The 19,819-nt window shown below is 45.8% G+C and overlaps 1 protein-coding gene across 1 annotated transcript; it reads right to left on the reverse strand.

Annotated features, from left to right (window-relative positions):
• Positions 1 to 9,704: 9,704 nt before the first annotated feature.
• LOC146759704 (myosin-binding protein C, cardiac-type-like) lies at positions 9,705 to 17,580 on the reverse strand. Its single transcript, XM_085509630.1, has 4 exons — positions 17,434 to 17,580; positions 15,425 to 15,537; positions 10,884 to 11,045; positions 9,705 to 9,911 (listed from the first exon to the last, which is right to left on the reverse strand). The coding sequence occupies exons 1-3, from the start codon at positions 17,549 to 17,551 to the stop codon at positions 11,001 to 11,003; spliced, it is 276 nt and encodes a 91-aa protein (XP_085365756.1). The 5' UTR covers positions 17,552 to 17,580; the 3' UTR covers positions 9,705 to 9,911; positions 10,884 to 11,000.
• Positions 17,581 to 19,819: the final 2,239 nt, after the last annotated feature.

The raw sequence follows: 19,819 nt of genomic DNA on the forward strand, positions 1-19,819 counted from the left end.
GCTCAGCATGTTCTGCCATCCGAAAAGCAAGGCCTCTTGTCAAGCTCAGCTATTTCTCTTCTCAGTGTATTCTAGCACCACTGATACCCACTGGTATCCTCCTGTAGAGTGCCATCATATTGTCATCATCCAAAGGAAAAACCCACACAGCAGAGCATACAGCAGTACACCCATGCTCCAAATATCCGCCTGAAAAACAAAAAGACAAGCTTACAAACCTGAAGCACCTCAAATGGCTTCCTGACAGACTGGATTGTCTGCCCTTGCCAAAGCCCACATATAGCCCATGAAAAGCTGGCTCTTTCCCTCAGGAAATAAAACCTTATCGTCCCAGAGAAAGCATATAACCCTCATTCAATTGCCTTTTCACTCAGCTTAGAGCACTACTAAAACCAGCATCTTCACCTTAGCTCATCACACTGCTGCAGTTCCTTTTACAAGGATTTCACTGGCAAAAATGAAATCAAAGCCGTCACAAGGGATTTAGCACAGTTACGTGTTACTGGCTACGAGAGCTGTCAGCACAGTCACCTGTCTGGCTTTGCTGCTGTTCGGTTCTCTTTATGTAGAGGCACAACAAGGTTCAGACACAGTGCAGTTCTCACTTTGACTGTAAAGAAAAAGGAGGCTTGAAAAGCAGCGTGTGGAAAACAAAGAAACAAGAATTAGAACAACAGTGGGGCCATGGCACTTGTAGGAATTGCTCCGCCTTTAACAGCGATTCAAGAAGTACGAGGGCATCCCAAACCAGACCAGTTTGGACAGATTAACAACTGCAAGTAGTGGGTTCCAAAATTCCAGACATGAAATCAAAGCTGGAAAAACTCTTCACATTTTCATCTCTCAATTTTTAGTTCATTGTGCATTACAACGGAAACAATTCTTCACATACAACTTGGAAGCTAAAGACAAGTCTGACAAAACAGACTGCACAGAAATGATGGATAATTAACAGAGCAAATTGCTCTTTCAAACACTTAGTAATAGAAAGAGATCTCTGAAGTTGCTGTTCTGTAGAGCCCCAAAGCAGTCGCTTGAGGCAGTTCAGGATTAGCCAGAGACAAACCAGCCAGCTGTGTGAACTGAGACCAATTGCACTTTTCTAGTCTGTGGCCACTGACAGCTTCTGAGAGCTACCAAGCGATGCAACCTAGCAGAATTCAGAAGGGAAACCAAGAGAGCCTACCTGAGCTCCACTGCCTTTAAATGTTCTGTGGAGAGGGAAGGGAAAGAGGGGAAAACAAACACCGCTCTACATCCCTCTGAGCCAATAGACACTTTGCCCTGGATTAGCTCTGGTGCTGCATAAGCTGGGCTTCCACAGCATGTGTTCAGGCGGTAATCAAGGCCTGCCTCGAATAACACAAAAAATAGAGAGAAACGTTTGCTTTAACAGAGTTTATGTCTTCTGGTCATAACACTTGAGAAGCCTCAGAGGCTTCTTCTCCTGTGCATATTTTCATTCATCTTAGAGTTTGCTTTCATTCAATGTGACCTCTCTAGGCAAATATTGTTTAAGACCATGAGCATCACATAAATGTGCAGATCTCAAGCTGCTCACTTATCTAGTACCCTTCGCATGATGCTTTATTTTCCTCAGCTGATCATCTAGATTGTGTCTGTTGATTGTGCAACAACAGCCTGTTGATCTCGATTACCTGTGAGAGGCTCTAACTTTGGCCAGGAAAAATCATTTGAGGATAAGGAACCCCACTGCTTTGCACAATCCTGTGCACACTCACGTGTGTCATGCACTGATTTCCCAGCCAGTCCTCATAGGGTCTCTTACTTAGGACGGGAGTGTAGGGGAGCAGCCAGAAGCTGTTTGCATTCCCTGCTGTCTGCTGAGCAGCTTTGCTGGAGATGCTTGGGTTGCTTTGTTTTTCCTTGGGAGGTGGGAAGGAGCTTTGGGTTGGAGGCACATCCCGTGCCAGAGCATCCCAATGGCACGTGTGGGGCACTGATCTGCAGCAGATGAAGGGGAGGAGGTCCCAGCACAGCTCTGCACCATGCTCTGCCACACTGGGCAGCTTGTTCCTGGCTCAGCAGCGTCATCAGACAAGAAGCAGGGAAGGAAATCAAGGATGGGGGGTACCATCAAACGCAGTTAGTGCATGCCTGTGCAAGACAAACAGACCCAGAGCTTGCAGGTTGTTCCTGCTTTTGTAGCATTTGTGTGCTGTAGCTGAGCAAAAGGTTCTGCTGCTTGAATCTTCTTCTGCAAGAGCCACCTACCGGTAAATGTCTGCGGGGATGTAGTCGGTGTGCACGTCTGAAGCCATTTGAGAACCTAGTCGTTCTTGCTGCAGGACCCCTGTCTTCTGTTAAAAGCTGAACGGTCCCCAGAGCACCTGTTTCCATCAGCTACCACCATCCAAAGCAGCCAGCCTTCTTACAGTCACCTGGCCCAAACATCCCTTTTGCTCTACACTTGATTCCTGCAAGAGATGGGAGCTCGGCACGCACACCATCCTTCCAACACCCCATCCCTGCAGCAAGGGATCACAGCGCTGGCACAGCTGAAACAAAAAGGGTGTGCGAGTTTCCTGTTAGCACTCAGTGTGAACCAATCTACCACTGAGCAACACCGTGAGTCCCCACTCACCTCAGCACAGGTCAACCTGTAACCCCAACCTTCCCCTATCCATGTGCACACGCACACCCATTCACCACCCTGCCTGCTTTGCACACCCCCATGCACACTCTGCATCTTGTGCCCTCCTTTGCATTCACAGACGTGTGCAAACCATCCCTGGGAACACCTACGTGCCTACACCTTCCACAAACACCCCTTTGTGTGCACCTGTGTGCAACCCAACTCCTCAGCACACGCACGCGTTTGTGCCACCCTGTCCATGCACTCACCACGTGCCCTCCAGCAACCAAGGATTGCAGAGATGCTCCAGACTGTGCCAGAGATGGAATCTCAGAGTGCTGGGACATTATTGATCACTAAGGAAAACACTTGGAAGCATATTCAATCTGCAGAAGCTGTAATTACTGGGCACAGTTAGCTTTCCTATGGCTCAGCTGGAGGAGGCGGGTGCTCTCATACATCTGAGACACTCGCACAATGTTGGGATCATTCTGATGGAAACTATGTCTTCAGATATCATGGTTAAAACCATCCAAGATGATCATGCAGAGCCTTAGCTCTTGAGCAGCACTTCCTCCCCACCCTTCACTACTCCAAGCAGCTCCAACAAACTTCTCAGAAGAAATCCAGGCCAGCACAGACCTGGCAGACCAGAACCAAGTGCAGCTTGTGGGACGGCAGTGCCCACTCCTTGCTTCCACCCTGCTCCAGCAGGTTAAGGAGTCTGAGCCTCACTGGCCTTTGACAACTCAAGACTTTCAGCACCTCATGCCAACATTTCTCACTAAGATACACCTAAGGCATTGAATTCTCTTCTCACTACCTCCTCCCAGTCCTCCCCTAGGAACAGAAACAATTCAGATTCTACAGCAAACTACAGCATCTGCACTGCAAGAGCACACTGAACCACCTGCAACAATGAAACATGGTTTTGGAGAGTGGGTATGAAAACACACCTTTAGACAGCTGTCTCCCTGTAGCCAAAAGGAAACCAAGAAGGAAAAGTCCAGCCTGAAACATGCCCATGCTACTAGCCCAGGTTTTTCACAGTCAATGCAGAATCCATCCTGTTCTTGAGGTAACAAACGACCAGTGGGTCTCCCGTTGCTCCACCCCTTCTCCTTCAAAGCCTGAAAAAGAAAGAATAAACAAGCAGAAGAAACCCAGACGTACCTTTCCACACAAAGAGCAGAAAGTGGAACAGCAGTTGTCTCCTTCCTGAGACATGGTGGGGAGCATCCCAGAGGAAGCCCAAGTTCTTTGCTTCTCTCCACAGGGACTTCAAGCACTCTTGGCAAGAGCTGCTTTGGTTCTTTCTTCAATTGCTTCCATCACCAGAATCTCCTTTGGAAAAGGAACCCGAATGAAAGAATCAGCAAATGAAAAAGAATGAGCAATAGCCACTTTACCAGCTTTCTTCTGACACTCAATTTAGACTCTTGACTCGGGCAAGGTCTTAAAATCAACTGGTTACAAGAACTGTCCCAAAATATATCCAACATCTCTACAGCTGCCGTTATTTCTGACAGCGAGTGTAATCACAGAATCATAGAATGGCCCGGGTTGGAAGGGACCTCAAGGATCATGAAGATCAATCACCTCCCTGTCCCTGCTGGCCATCCCCTCTTCTGATGGAGCCCAGGGGACCATTTGCTCTCTGAGCTGCAAGAGCACGCTGATGGCTCACGTTCTGTTTTTCATCCACCAGGACCCCCAGGTCCTTCTCTGCGGGGCTTCTCTTAAGGACTGCTCCTCCCAGTCTGTAGAAATGCCTGGGATTCCTCCAGCCCAAGTGCAAAACCTTGCACTTTGCTGTGTTCAACCTCATTAGATTCACGTAGGCCAACCTCTCGGTTGAGCTCCCTCTGAATGGCATCCCTTCCTTCCACTGCGTCAGCCGCACCACTCAGCAAACAGCAGAAGGTGCACTCCATTGCATCATTGGTGTCTCTGATAACCATGTAAAAAAGCACTGGTCCCAAGACAGACTCCTGGATGACACCACTTGTTATCGGCCTCCACCTGGACATAGAACCATGAATCACCACCCTCTGTCTGTGGCCTTTCAACCAATCCCTTATCCACCAGGTGGTCCACCTGTCAAATCCACATCCCTCCAGTTTAGAGATAAGGATGTGGTGGAGGGCAATGTCAAAGATCTTGCTCAAGTCCAGGTCAATGACATCTGTTACCTTCCTTTTGTCCACAAATGCCGTCACTCCATCATAGAAGGCCACCAGACTGGTTTGGCATGGCCTTCCCCTGCTAAAGCCACGCTGCCTGTCTTGGATCACATGCTCATTTCTTATGTGATCAAGCATGTCTTTGAGGCAGATCTGTTCTTCACCATCTACATCAGTTACACATTTGACTCAAATAATTGGTGTTCCTGTCACCAAGAAAACCTCTTTGTCTTCTACTCCTGCTGCACTTCTGTGCTTTCATCAGAAGCAAAGGAAGAGACCACCTCCTAGATCCAAATTTTAAGAAACCAACACCCAATAGGTGTCATCTGAAGTAAAATAGCAGAGAAATTAAGATGACTCTTCTGCATCCAGCTTGGATCACTCCCTCACTCAGGCACACCACCATCAGATCAAGGAGATGCTGCCTTCAGCTTAGAGACTGTATGGGAAATCACAGCTTGAACCTCTGATTAATCAGCTGAGGCAAGTATTGGGTCAGCTGCGGGAGCACAGGTGAGAGTAATCTAGCTGTGCTCCCAGAAGGGGTGGACCTCGACTCAACCTCCTCTGAGACCTCATTTAAAGGCTGACCACCACTGAGACAGCATGTCTTAGAGATTGCTCCCTAGTTGAGGCTGCCTCAGCTTTCTAGTCAAGGTATCGATATTGGTGAGTTTCCCTTTGCTAATAACCTTAGGCTATTTACCACCATCTTGGTTAATATCTTTTTATTAACCACCCTTACAGAGACCATAAGGGTTTGGGCTTCCAAACTCTCAGCAAGCATTTGGATCAGCCAGCTTCCTGCCGAGGAGCCCCCTGCATCACTGCTGCCTATTCTGGTACCGGACCCGCAGATGCTTCAGAGCTCATTAGCATGGACTTCCTTCCTCCCCTCAGCAGCTGCTCCTGCACTCACCTTCATTCCTACTCAGATACCGGCCGCTTCCAGCACCAGCTGACCTGCAAGACACAGAAAGGAAAGGTGGGAGTCATGCAAACGCACAAGCCCAAGGCTGTGTCACCACCACACATGGCAGCCTCGGGAAGTCAGCTGAAACTACAGCCTTTGTCAGAATGGAAACAGGCACCGTCAATTAAGTGTGACCTCTGAACTCATTGCCACCATCAGAAATAGGCACTGAAATCGCTCACTTCACTGCAGCTGGTTAACTCCAAATTCTTTTGCTTTTGGGAAAATGCGGACACGGAATTGAAGGACACCAGAAAAACGACATCTACTTCATTGTAGGTGGTTAAGCTTGGAAGCAGGACTTGAGCAAGAAATGCTTCTCAGCTCCTTGAAAGGCACTAATCCTGACCTCTGCCACAGGTGGCTGAGTGACACAAAAGTTGAGCTGCCCATTCAGAAGCACATGGAGCAGGCCATGGAGCGGTTACATACCAACACATGAACAGGCACTTTCCCATTGGAAGGGAAATCCCTTCTCCCTGCCATGCCATGCCCACACCGCTCCTCAGGGCTGCACTGACAGCACAGACAGAATTGAAACATCTTTTGTCATCATTGTGGTTTTTCACAGACCCAGACAATGAGATACTGGGTTGCTGTGTGGGTTCCCAGGCGGCACTGCCATTTCCAAGCCATTGCTTCCTAGGGGCACAGAAAGGAAAACGCCTGAACAAAATTTCACCCAGAGATTGCTATTTTACCATTCTTCCATGCAAAACAGGAGGACAGTACAGCGGATTTGTGCAGCTGCATCAACACCCTGGGTGCTAAAGGAATGCAAAGACAGAAATATCAAAACTACAAGGAGGGAAGCTATGTTTAGTAATACCTTTTCTCATTTACAACAGGCAGTTGGCACTACTAAAGGAAAATCCCAGGCCTCAGGTTCTGACAGTGCGACAATCTGGCACGGACTCAGATGTGAGTGATCCAAATGGTTTATTCCAGGTTCTAATACCACTTCTGTGAATTCACACGTTTTCTCTCTTAACTTTCCCACAGCCTTCACATGTCCACAGAACATCCCACAAACTCTCCTTTACGGCGCATGTAGGCACTCATCCCACCAGAGCCATCAGTCATTCCTAGCCATGTGCTTCTCCTCCAGTCACGGACAGTATCACACGGCCATCATGCATCTTAAATGACTTAGTTTTTCTGTTCTTTCTGGAGGTGTCCTTGGTTCCTAGCCTTACCTTCTCATGCCGTTCATCTTCCTCTGCAGCTCCTGCTCTGAAGAGTCTTCTTATGTTCCCACATGACAGGAAGAAAATGAAGACACAACCCCTGCCACCAAGGTCAGCTCTGCAGCACACGTTACCTGAGGAGCACTTGGCTACTCATGCAAACTGCACAGTGCCAGGAAGATTGTTACATGTTGCACTTCTTCTTCTCCTGGCTCAGAAATTAAATTTTCTACCTAGAAAATGGAAAACAAACAAACAAGCAAACAAAAAACAACAACAACAAAAAACACCTCACCTGACATAAAGGAGACATGATTGTTACTATGGAATTCCGGAGGGCAAGGTATTTGCCCTCTCTATGAAGCAGCTGACTGCAAAGGACTAAGAACAGCCACGATCACGTTGAGAACTTGCGGGTAAAATTCGGGACTGAACCAATAATGGGCTTCTGGAGGTGAGGGTCTGCTCCAGGCCGCCTGGTCAAGGGAGCCTGTTGATGGGCCCTGCTTACTGCAGCTACCAGAAGCACCGCGCTCACTGACTCTCAACTTGATGGGGGATTCCAGTCAGGCTGGGAAATCAGCATGGCTGGCTGCAAGCTGTCTGAGAGACTGCTGGACTGCACTGGGAATAACTTTGTGGGCCAAGCATTAAGCACACCAAGCAGAAGGGAAGCATTACTGGACATGCTGCACAGCAGGGGTTAAGACTGGAGGTGGTCAGGGCTGTAGTGACCATGCCCTCCTAGAGTTCCTCATCTCAAGGAATGCGGGCCTGGCAAAAAGCAAAGTCAGGACCCTGAGCTTCAGGAGAGTCAGCTGCAGGCTGTTCAAAGAATTCTTGGACGAGGGACACTGGAAAACTGTTCTTAGGGGCAAAGGGTTCAAACATCCCTTTGTGTGCACCTGTGTGCAGCCCAACTCCTCAGCACAGCCCTGTGCAAGCACACATTTGTGCCACCGCATCCACGCACTATGTGCTCACACACACTCACACAACCACATCCCTTAGTGCAGCCCTGTGCGCACACACACTCACACATGTGTAACCCCTTCCTTTCACTCCCAAAGTGCACACACACACCGGTACCACAATGTCCTTGTGCAGCTCCAACACTCTGCACACCCCTGTGCACGTACATATATGTGCATGCTCGTCCTTGCACACATACCCACAGACCTACACACACCTGAGCAACACCACTGGTTTGTACACTCATGGACACAAATGTGTGTACAACACCATCCATGCACAAATACACACACACACGGATCCCCACTGCTTTGCACAATGCTGTGCACACTCACGTGTGTCATGCACTGATTTCCCATCCAGTCCTCGAGGGGTCACTTACTTAGGACAGGAGTGCAGGGGAGCAGCCAGAAGCTGTTTGCATTCCCTGCTGTCTGCTGGGCAGCTTTGCTGGAGATGCTTGAGTTGCTTTGCTTTTCCTTGGGAGGTGGGAAGGAGCTTTGAATTTGAGGCACATCCCGTGCCAGAGCATCCCGATGGCACAAGGGGGATCAGGGCCCCTCTATTGGTTACCTCGGTGGCTTTCAGCAACTGGAACTTTTTGCCTATTGAGAAAGCTAAAAAGTGTGAGTTCCTCCTGACCCATATCAACAAAAATCTCAACCATAAAAAAGAGACGTCTTCGTATTCAAGCAAATGACAACAGTAAGACCATGCATGTTGTTTTGTTGTATTTCCTCTGTAATCATGGGGAGGATATGAAGAAGTGGTATAATTCATCCACTTCTGCACTTCAGGCACAAGTTCCTTAGAATTGGAAGAGACCCTTAAAGGCCATCTAGCCCAGCTCCCCTGCAATAAAAAGGGACATTCACAGCTAGATCAGGTTGCTCACAGCCTGGTCATTAGTCATCCCAGAGGCAAAACACACACTGAATGATCTCTCCTTCAGTCATAAATCCTTGGAGACAACAGCATTGACACTGCATGTTACTGAAGCAGTAAAAGAAATTGCTCCTGTAACTCTCCTTGTGTTAAGTAAAATGATGATAAAAAGCAATGGAATGCTTTGGCAGGACACCAAAACCATCCTCCTTCCTTGATATCTGCTGCAATGGAACCTTCCACTGGAAGAAAGCCTCTGATGACTTGTCACCCCAGAGAGGTCAGCTTTAGAAGCAGGACTGCTGCACAATAGAATGAACTGGAGCTCCTTAGCATCTCTTACATCCAGGAGGGGTGTGATCAGACCCACCTATCACCTTCAGGTGCGCTTTCTGACACCTTGTCTGACTTCACTGTCACTGTGCCAGCATCCTCAGGCTTAACCTGCTTCATTGTCAGTGTGCAGCAATTGCCAACGTTCTTGATGTCATTGTAATTGTTGGTGTAAAGGAGGTTGCCATTCAGGAACCATTCCACGTCCTCGTCATTATGGGACAGCTCGCAGGAGAAGACAGCAGAGCTCTCTTCTTCAATTTCTACATCCTGCAGGTGCTTCGTTACTTCTACATTGCGGGCTGTGGGGAAACAAGGTGAACTGTTACCACTGTTACTATAAATCATACTGGGATGTGGTAGAATGGTTGGACTAGATGATCTTTGTGTAATCATCTATGTGAAGATAATACATGTATAAAGTTAGCAGGAGAGAACGGCAGAAGTCAACCTCAAGAAGAGAAATCTGAGGTGAAATAGGACATGGAAGAGGCCACCCTCCCTGCTCATACCTTCAGCTGTCAGCGTGGCCTCAGTCTCTGCAATTCCTGCCTTGCACTTGTACACACCAGCATCATCGGGCTTCAGCTTCAGAATTCTGAGCTCTACTGAATGCTTATCCCTCTTGATCTTGTACTTCTCAGAGGGCTCGATGGGTGTGTGGCCCTTGAACCATTTCACAACCTTTGGAGAAGGCCTGAAGTCACAGGACAGGATGACAGAATGACGTTCCAAAGCTGTCTTGTCCTCCAACTTCCTGGTGATTTCTATATGGTAATCTGCAAAGCAGGGGTGGAAGAGAAGAAAGGATGAGGACAATTGGAAGAAGAGGAAAGTCTCTTGCGTGTATTCCATTCCAATTAATGTCAAGTTCACAATGGTTCTTTGAACGACTCTAAAGATAAAACAAACGATTGTCTATAGGGAATGCCATTGACTACATTTCTATGAAGTAATACTGTACAGTATCTACCAAATGCAAGGTCCAGCTCTTGTTCTGTGCTTATTAAATTGCTCCCAATTGTTGAGGCTTTTATTCAAATAAGAGTGAGTTGAAAATATAACAAGTACTTTAGGATGTGAACGGATAATCTTACGCTGGGGACAACAGCAGATAAAAAGCCTGCAAGTTTCTTTCAGATGAAATCAATGACAAACCGCACCAAATTTAGGTGCTACCAAACTTAAACTTGTCTAGTTCAGAAATACAATTAATTTCACCTGATTTGACTTCTTTGCTATAGCCAAGGACAAAACCTCAGCTCTGTAAATCTGAATAGTAAGCACATCACAGCTATTCAAACACATCTTTTACTGAGATGCAGCTGTCTCATTTAGTGTCCAACGACTTTGAACTGGAAATGGAGCAGACCAAAGCAGAATCTAAACATGGCTTCTACAAGGACTGATCAAATGCGGCCACCGTCAAATTCAAAGTATCTGATACAGAAGGATCACACTCACTGTCAGACAAAACCTCTTTGGAGAGGTGAACTGACTGCCCTGTTCACCCCCACTTTGGAAATAACTGCACTCATTTCCTACCTGCTCCCAGCAGTGTGGGATGGTGGGATAGCATCACACTTCCCACACTAAGCATCCCACCATGTCACTTGTTCCACCTAAACCTCAGTCCCAAAACAAAAGGGGAACTCGCTTCTGAACCCTCTTCACTTCATTTCAGATGTCTTATATGCTTGATCTCCAACCCACCCCCCACTCAGGAGAAAGACCCCCCGCTTACACCCTACCATCTTGTTGCATTCTGATGTTGTCATCAGCCTTCAGCTTGTTGTCCTCTTTGTACCACTGGGTCTGAACCTCATCGTGTGAAATCTCACAGACAAAAGATGCACTCCCATATTCATTCACTTCCACATCTTCCAGTGCTTTAACAATCTTGATATCTCCAGCTGTGAAACAGTAGAGATATATTTGTCAGGGTATTTCCAGAACTGAGTGCAGCATCTTTTCCTTACACATATTTGCATAGAAAATAAGTAGGATTATGTTTTATTCTAAACCATCATCCATTCCTGAGTCATTTCTCTCTTCAACACAGTCAATGCATTATTGCCCTTGAACTTAAAGACAGACCTACTAGCTACAATGGAGCTCCCTGCAAACAGTTTTCATGGAAACCAGAATCTCATTTATTCTAAAACCTTTCAAGCAAAATTAAGGGTAGAAAAACAATAGAACTGACTGAATCTTTAAGGTCATTTAGTTCCAGTCCCCCTGCTATAGGCAGGGACACCTCCCTCCACACCAACTCTTCTCCTCAGGGTCAAGGCTTCTCTCAAATCATTCTCCTCTAAGCCTGTGCCTGTGCTTGGGATTGCCCTGACCCAGGTGCAGGGCCTTGTACTTGGCCACACTCAAGTTCATGAGGCTGCCAAGGGCCCACCTCTCCAGCCTGTCCAGGTCCCTCTGAGTAGCATCCCTTCCCTCTAGCACATCAACAGCACCGCTCAGCTTGGTGTCATCTGCAAACTTGCTGAGGCTGCATTTGATTCCACTCTCCATGTTGCCTACAAAAATGTTAAATAACACTGGTCCAACACCACCCTCCACCTGGACACTGAGCTATTGACTGCAGCTCTCTGAGTGTGACCATCCAGACAGTTCCCTATCCTGCAACTGGTCCATCCATCAAAACCATTTTTCTCCAGTTTGGTGACCAGGATGTCATGCAGGACGGGATCAAATGCTCTGCACAAGTCCAAGTAGATGATGTCAGTTGCTCTCCCATTATCCACTGATGCTGTTACTCCATCATGAAAGGCCACCAAGTTTGTCAGACATGGCTTGACCTTGATGAAGCCATATTGGTTACCACCAATTACCTCATCTTTATTTTCCAAACTATGCCAAGGAGAACTAGACAGAACTCTACAGTGTTGTGTCACTACAAACCTGTCTGAACCATTGGCTTCTCTGCATGCTCATCACTAGTCTCTCCTTAGCTTGTGTGCCTACAAACAATGTATGGGGAATGTCAGCCACAAATCTTACCTAGGGGACATCTTTGCTTCAAAATCCTTTGAACATCACACAATCCCTTTTAACTCTCCAGGTCTGCATTTAGTTATGTCAGAATCAGGCCATATTTCTGTGCTGCTATATCCCTTTCCTTCTGAAGGGCCTGGATACAACTTGGATTAACCTCAGGAGAAGAGTTCCTGCATAGAATCATAGATTTACCCAGGTTGGAAAAGACATTGAAGATCATCAAGTCCAACCGCAGCCTAACCAGTACCCTAACTCTAAAAACCCTACACTAAATCATATCCCTGAGTACCACATCCAAAAGGCTCTTAGACACAACCAGGGATGGTGATTCAACCACCTTTCTGGGGAGCCTATTCCAGTACCTAAAATCTCTAGTATCTAAATCTCTCTAAAAGAGCACAGGTATTAATCTGACCAGAAAGGTTCCTGTTTGTTCATAAAATGAGCCTTTTCCGCTCCATCTTGCATAGGCCACTGGGCACAGGGTAGCTGGGAGACCACAGAAAAAGTGGTTCTGTGAGCAATAGGGAAACTACTGCCTAATCCAACTCCTCCAATCTCCGCGCTCTGCCAGCATGTCTAAATAGGGTGGCAGATACACACAGGAGATAAATATTTCCACTTCCCTCAGCCAACACTGCTCTGAATTTCTATGGGACACACAGTTAGATGAAAAGGCATTTGACAAAGAAGGAAATGAAAGAGTTTAATCTGCTGTGTCATTCTCTCGGTAGCCAGAATAACTAACCCTCGCCAGTGTTAGTTCAAAGAATAGGCAGATTTTATCTCCTGACATGAGCAGTAATTCAAAGAAGCTGGTATATGATCCAGTATCCTGCATATTCACTGCAGGCAGGAAAAGACATTATGAGATAAGGGAGATCTACACATCACTTGTTATGAACACCTCATAAAGATAAAACCACACACAAGAGGAGAGTTTAGGAAGAGGACCACTCTTGGACTACTTTCCAAGAGGCATCAATTAGTAACTCTCTTCGCTCATTTTTCACACTACTCCACAGTGTCCTCCTGAGCCCCCTTACTCCTGTTGCCAACTGCTGATGCAGGGAATCCTGAGGAACCAAGGATTCATAGTTGTTCCATCAGTAGTCCTTGGTCAGCTCTCCCTCCCTGCCCCTTCTGTTTTGATCCCACTAACCAAATTTTAGTTAGTCTGAAAAGAGGATGGAAACCTCCGCAGCAATTAGTTTCTAAATATCTTGCAATGGGCAGCTTGTAGCCCACAGCACAGGAGGCAGGACTGCTTAGCCCATGCACTAGTGCATTTACCAGCACAGATGTAAGCCCAGATCTATGCACACCAAATACAGGCTCTCAGTTTGCACAAGGAGGCATCCATGGAGCTGAAGTATTAGGCAGATATTGTGGTGGGGCAGCAGTTATTGAGACGCCAGACAGAAAGGACACAGATAACGTGGCAACTCAGCTTTACCATTATGACTGATGATGGAACATCTAATTTCACTGCTCAAAAGAGAACTTCCATATAACTGGAAAGAATGAAATTCACAGGGGAAACCACACACAGACACACACAAAAGCAATACAAAGGAGATGAAGAATGGTTCACATACTAGTGATTCACTCTGAGACGCAGGCAAATGAAAGAGTATCCCCAACCATTTGCCTCCTGAAATGCTAAGTATATAAACTCATTGCTGTGATAACTCTGCCAGACGTGAGTCATACACTGTAAAACCTTATGGGGTCAATCAGTTTAACTTCATAAATTCATTACACCAACAAAAACAGACCATCGTGTCCAGGCTGGTTCATTTCAGCTCTTCAAAGCTGTTGGTAAAACTGCCTGAGAGCTGAAATGCTTACCAGCAAAAGCTAAAAACTGTAAATCAAATGTAATAGGCTGGCTTTGTCTACTGTATAGAAATGATGCCTGAAAAAAAGAAAATAAAAAAGAACGTAAACCAGAACAAATGGAATGGCTACATAAAACAGCCAGTACTGAAACAGCAACCCAACCTGGTTGCAGAATGAGAGAGAAAATGAGAGTTCACCAAAGTCATGGGACAGGACACATGTTCATGTTCATGCTAACACTGAACCCAAGTGGCCACATGAGGACAGCATCTAGTAGGAAATCAGAAAAAAGCATCATTTCATACGTCCCTTGGGAAGGTGGCATCTACCAGGGCACAGCAGACCCGTGTGTTCAGTAACAAGTCTGATGCTTCAGAGCCCAATGATGAGCTACAAACTGGGGTTTAACCAATGCAACACATGGAGGGAAAATCTGTCTTGAGCATAAAGAAGAAAGAGAAAGGTATCCAAAAGGACTAACCAAGAAATGCCCAAACTGCCCATGAAGCATTTCTTCCCGTGGTGCAAAATACCACAAGAGGATTTATTTGCTCTTTCAGTTAAACATAAAATGAACCTTTAGGGTAGCTGATGTCTTGTCTTAGGCTGCTCAGCATGTGGATGTTCCCTGATCTTCATATTCACACTTGTGAATAATGAGACTTCTCTTATTTCCCTGGGAAGTAATGCCCACTTTTTTACTTTGACAGAGCTCCTTCCCATCCTAGAAGGGAAAATATCAAGTCAGATCTCCATTAGTCCTTCCATCTCTGCACTCAGCAAAGGGAGCCTTCAGATCTATGCTTAATTCACCCACTCCCCTAGAATTAATGGAACTGTGCTTACTGGAACATATGCTGAAGCTTAAGCACAGTGCAGTGTTTTCAACATGAAGGAATGGCTATAGAACATGCATAAATTCTGGCTGACCTATGACAGCTTAAAGCACTGCGGAGGACTGTTAACAAGCCTGTTTGGACATCACCTTGAATAAATGATGTTATCCCCAAGTAAGGGAAGGAACAGCTGAGCACCGGGGAGGTACACAAAGTGCCAGAGCAAATTCTCACACTGTCAGGTGCAAAGAAAACTGAGATTTCACCCCAAAAACCCAGTTCACAACAAGGCTACAAAATCCCGGCTGAGAATTTCTGTGTTAGACTTGAAGCTCAAGACTGTACAACCAACAATATTTTGTGCAGCATGACCTAAAAAGTTCACAATAAAACCAAAACAAACTTCAATTTCAACTTGATAAATGAACTCAGGACATAATAACAAAGAGTGCTGATCTGGGCAAATAAAAGAGCATAAAGAAAAGAGAGCAGTGAAAAAGCTATCAAGGAAAAGCTCAGACTCGCATCCCTTGGAAGTGAAATTAAAGGCTCTCATTCATTTCCAGAGAAGTCAGAAAGGAAAATACCATTACATGCCATACCTTGAACCACTTGACGTCCATGTTGGGCCTGGACAGCTCACACTCAAATGTGACCTTGTCCTTCTCAATGACGCTACTGTCTGCCAATGGTTTGCTGATTTTCACAGGCAATTCTGAGAAGGAGAAAGAAGAATGTGGATTTAGTTGGGAACTTAGTTTTGTTCATAACCAGGTCCATGGGTGCTGTTAAATGGATCCTTCCAGATGGAAAAAACATTTCAGGTGGCCTCCTAGATTTTACCCCTTTTTGTGTTGCACGCAAGACTGAAAAAAAAAATTACTTCTGCAAAGTTCTTCTTGTCATAAGGAAACAAATATTTGGGGAATGGCAGAACCAGGTAAAATTTTCCTTCACGTCAAGAAAGTATAAATTTCACTCTCATGCTCTTGGTGTGGTTTCTGCTATGATTATTTGGACTAATTAAGCTTCTCCCTGATGTAAGCCTAGAAGTATATCACAAGAAGGACCAACTTACCCGTGACCTTTTATTTGTCTTACTCAAGCATCTCCTCCTGACCAAAACTGACAATAAAAAATTCAGCCAGACTACAGGTTTGAGCAGCTGAGTTGTTTCTAGGATCTCCTGCAATCTCAAGCTTGGAACACACACTTGTCTTTTGACTAAGTGTCTCTTATAGTGCAGTAAAACAACAGGTTTTCACACGGCGATTCCTCATTTACCTTGATCTGAAATCATTCTCAAACCATGTGGGATCAGTCCAGGGAGAAGGGGAGGAGAGGGGAAGGGAAAGGGGAAGTCCACAGTCCTCTAAAATCAGGCTTCTTAGCCTAAAGCTCAACAGCAAATAGCAGTCCACTTCCCCACATTGCTAGACTCCGAGCATTTAAAGAACATCAGCTGACCTCATTATGAGCTCTAACATAGCCAAAGGAATTCATATATTCAAATATTCTCTTGAGTGATGAGAAATATGGAGCATAACTTCAGACTTCTGCTGTTAAACTCTCACTTCTATCATAAACCAGAGTAAGAGTTCAATGCTGTTTTAGATGGAGGACTCATATTTTAAATAACTCATCTCATTAAGGCTTGGATTCCCTACTACAATTAGTTAAATTCCAGTTTGGATCATGCTTCACCTTGGATCACTTAGGGCTTCAGCCACTTATTGGAACTAACTCAATTTGTCTACAGAGAAGCTGTTTTCTATAGCAACAATAAGCTGTGATTGCAACTGGATGTCGGGAGAGCACAAATCCCGCAGTTATCCTGTACCAACATCCTCTCCTTCCATCAGAACAGCAAGTTTTTAAACCAGACTCATGCAAGCTTGCATGACACACCTTGTGTAAAACTGTTGGCAGCCATCAGGACAGCCAGTTGCTTCCTGTATAGACACTGTTCCATCAGTTTTGGTTTTTTGTCTCGCTAGAACAACAGCCAGTGTCTGAAAACTCCCACAACTGAAGCAACCACGCTGATATACCGCAGTCACTGGAGGTGCTCAAGAGCCACGGGTATGTGGCACTGGGGACGTGGTTAGTAAGTCCAGTGAGGGTGGGCTGGGTTGGACTCAGCTATCTCAGTGGTCTTTTCCAGCCTTGGGTGCAACTTGTAAGAGGGAATGAAGCAGCAAACTGCCCAGCACTGAGCTGCATTCTTCTGACACATGGTATCAGTGAACTGCTGTATTTCCCTATCTTCTCTGGAGCTATTGATCTAACCTAACTGAAAAAGTAAGCCTGAGCCTAGATATAAATCAGGATCATAGTCACCCATGGTTGCTTATATATTCAGAAAGACACTCCAGAGGGTAATTCAGCGCATCTAGAAATTAAAGTAGAAGTTCCTTAGTCAAAAATATTCCACAGCCAGATTTTCACCTCGCTACCACTACATTAAAAAGGAGAATCCAACTTGTGGTGTGGGTCATTGATGTTGTTCCGGGGGGAATTGTGGCTGTTCCATGCCCACAGGGTAGAAGACAGCCAGTCTTCCTCTAAGCCACATAAAAAGCTGCTTAGTGCTCCCAAAGCGAATGCTCACCAGTTGTTTCCAACTTGAAGGTCATCTTCTGGCCAGCAGCCTCGCAGATGTATTCTCCAGCATCTTTCTTCTCCAGCTGCTCCACAACCAGACGCCGTGTTTTGCCCACAGATTCCATTCTGAACTTTCTGGAGGAGGCAAGCAGTCTTCCATCCTTGTACCATTTTACTTCTGTTGGATCCTGTGCTACTTCACAGCTGAGGGAGGCACTTGCTGCCAGGGCAGCACTCACCTCTTTCTGCACCTGCTCCTGGTTTATAAACACAGGTTTTGGCTCTGAGGGAAGAAAAGAAAAAGTATTGACTGAGGGACCGAAATGAGACCAACTTGCAGTTTGTATGTACAGGTTGGAACAGGTTTAGGTTACCACTTGTGCCCAAACTAATAGCCTTCACTAGAGAATATCAGCTCTTCTGTTGAAACAAAGTGTCAAATCTAGGCAAGAAAGAACCTAGGAACTGAAGGAACCAAGAGGGTCCTTGAACACCAGTCCCATGGTTGCAAGTCACTATGCAAACATATTGAACCCAAAAGAACATCTGTCCTGCAGGCAACCAAAACCTGAGTTCCTTTTACTTAAGACCCACTGTGAAACATCAAAACACATAAACATGTGATAGTCAAACCACTGGCTGCCTTTTCATGACCCAGAACAGTACTCCTGGCTTCCTGAACAGACTCCTCATGGCCTCTACCATTGCCACAACTGTGACTGTCAAAGGCACAAAGGAAATATGCTCACCAACGCAGTCCTTTGTTCTTTGTGTGTGATTTGCAGATATCTATCTTACTTTGAGCTCTGGCAATAGTCAGCTCTACCAGGTCTCTTACTGTGAGTAGCAGACTCACCTATCCAAATGCAGCCTCCAACATAAAGGCATAGTAAAAAGGCAGTGTACTACTAGGAGAAGTTCCTGCTTCTCCTGCCATGAAAGGCTGCACGTAGAACATGCACTCCAGCCTCACTGCACATACTTATCTTAGTCAAATGTTTAGGTGAACAAGAATTACAGTTTGGGATCTCAGGCACAGGAGAGATTTGAATAATATCTTGAATATTGCTTCCACTGTACATATATTACTAATTATTGCTCTACAGACAGACTGAAACAGGTCTTTGTGTCATACTGAAACCAAATACTTTCTACAAACCCAGGCAATCAAGTCTAGGGAAAAAACCTCAGCACAGACTACAGTGATCCAGGTGCAGTATAATAGAAACTAGATTTTACTTTACTGTTCTCTGCTGTATTTCATACAACACCTGTCTTACCTGTGACATGAATCTTGAAGGTGAGTTTCTGGCCAGCAGCCTCGCAGCTGTACTCCCCTGCATCTTTCTTCTCCACCTGGCTCACCACCAGCCGACGCTGTTTGCCCTCTGACTCTACCTTGAACTTCTTGCTCGAGGTGATCAGTTTCCCCTCCTTTTATCACTTGACCTCTGTGATAAAATGTTTGCTCATTAAGACCGGGATGTGGTAGCATTGTGGTGGAGTGCTTGTTCATTAGGACCGGGATATAATGGTGGAATATGGAGGCCACAAAGGTTGCAGAACACTCTAATTTTATGGGTAGATTGTGTACTCTGCGTAGTTACAGGCAAAGCGCGCCCCGATGGATACAAAGTTCCACGGAAGGACCAACCAAGGAACGACACACCAAGTCGCACGATCACAACCGACCAATTAAAGGACAATACGCTCGGGATGGACAATACAAAAGAAGTTGCAAGGGACGGGACGGCGCGGCAGTTGGAGGAACGATAATCCCCCTGTCGCCCAGCGCTGAATTGCCTTTTAGTTTTACCCGCTACAATTAATAAAAGTTTATAATTGGAACATTATTGGCTCATTGCTTATAAATTGATGACAACCTCCATCTTCTCCTGGGCCACCTCGCAGCTCAGCGTGGCATTTTTCTGTTGTTGCAGCCTTCACCACCTTCTGTACCTTCTCCTTGTTTGTAAATACAAATTCTGGCTCTGAAAAGAGAGAGATACATTAGTTTGGCCTCTTGAAAGAAGAGCAGGTTTTGGGGAAGGAGTCAGAAAAATGAATCAGTTCTCCCAGTCTGATGCCCCAAGAGAATGATGTGGAGAGAAGTTGTGCAATTTATGGATGCCCCATCCCTGAAAACATTCAAGTCTAGGCTGGATGGGTGTTAGAGCAACCTAGTCTCAAAGAATGTGTTCCTTTCCAGGACAGAGATTGGAACTGGATGATCCTCCAGGTCCCTTCCAACAAAAGGCATTCTGTGATGCTTCTTGTATGACTCTCATGACTCTTTCGTCCCCTAGCTGCCATTTACTTATGTCTTCAAAACATCAACTTATACAAAACATTCCTGTAGTATTCTCTCCCATGCTAAATGAGCCCTTCCAAGA

The sequence above is a fragment of the Coturnix japonica genome, chromosome 9, assembly GCF_054131305.1.
Source record: "Coturnix japonica strain WE chromosome 9, WE-NBRP24, whole genome shotgun sequence".
Lineage (NCBI taxonomy): Eukaryota > Metazoa > Chordata > Aves > Galliformes > Phasianidae > Coturnix > Coturnix japonica.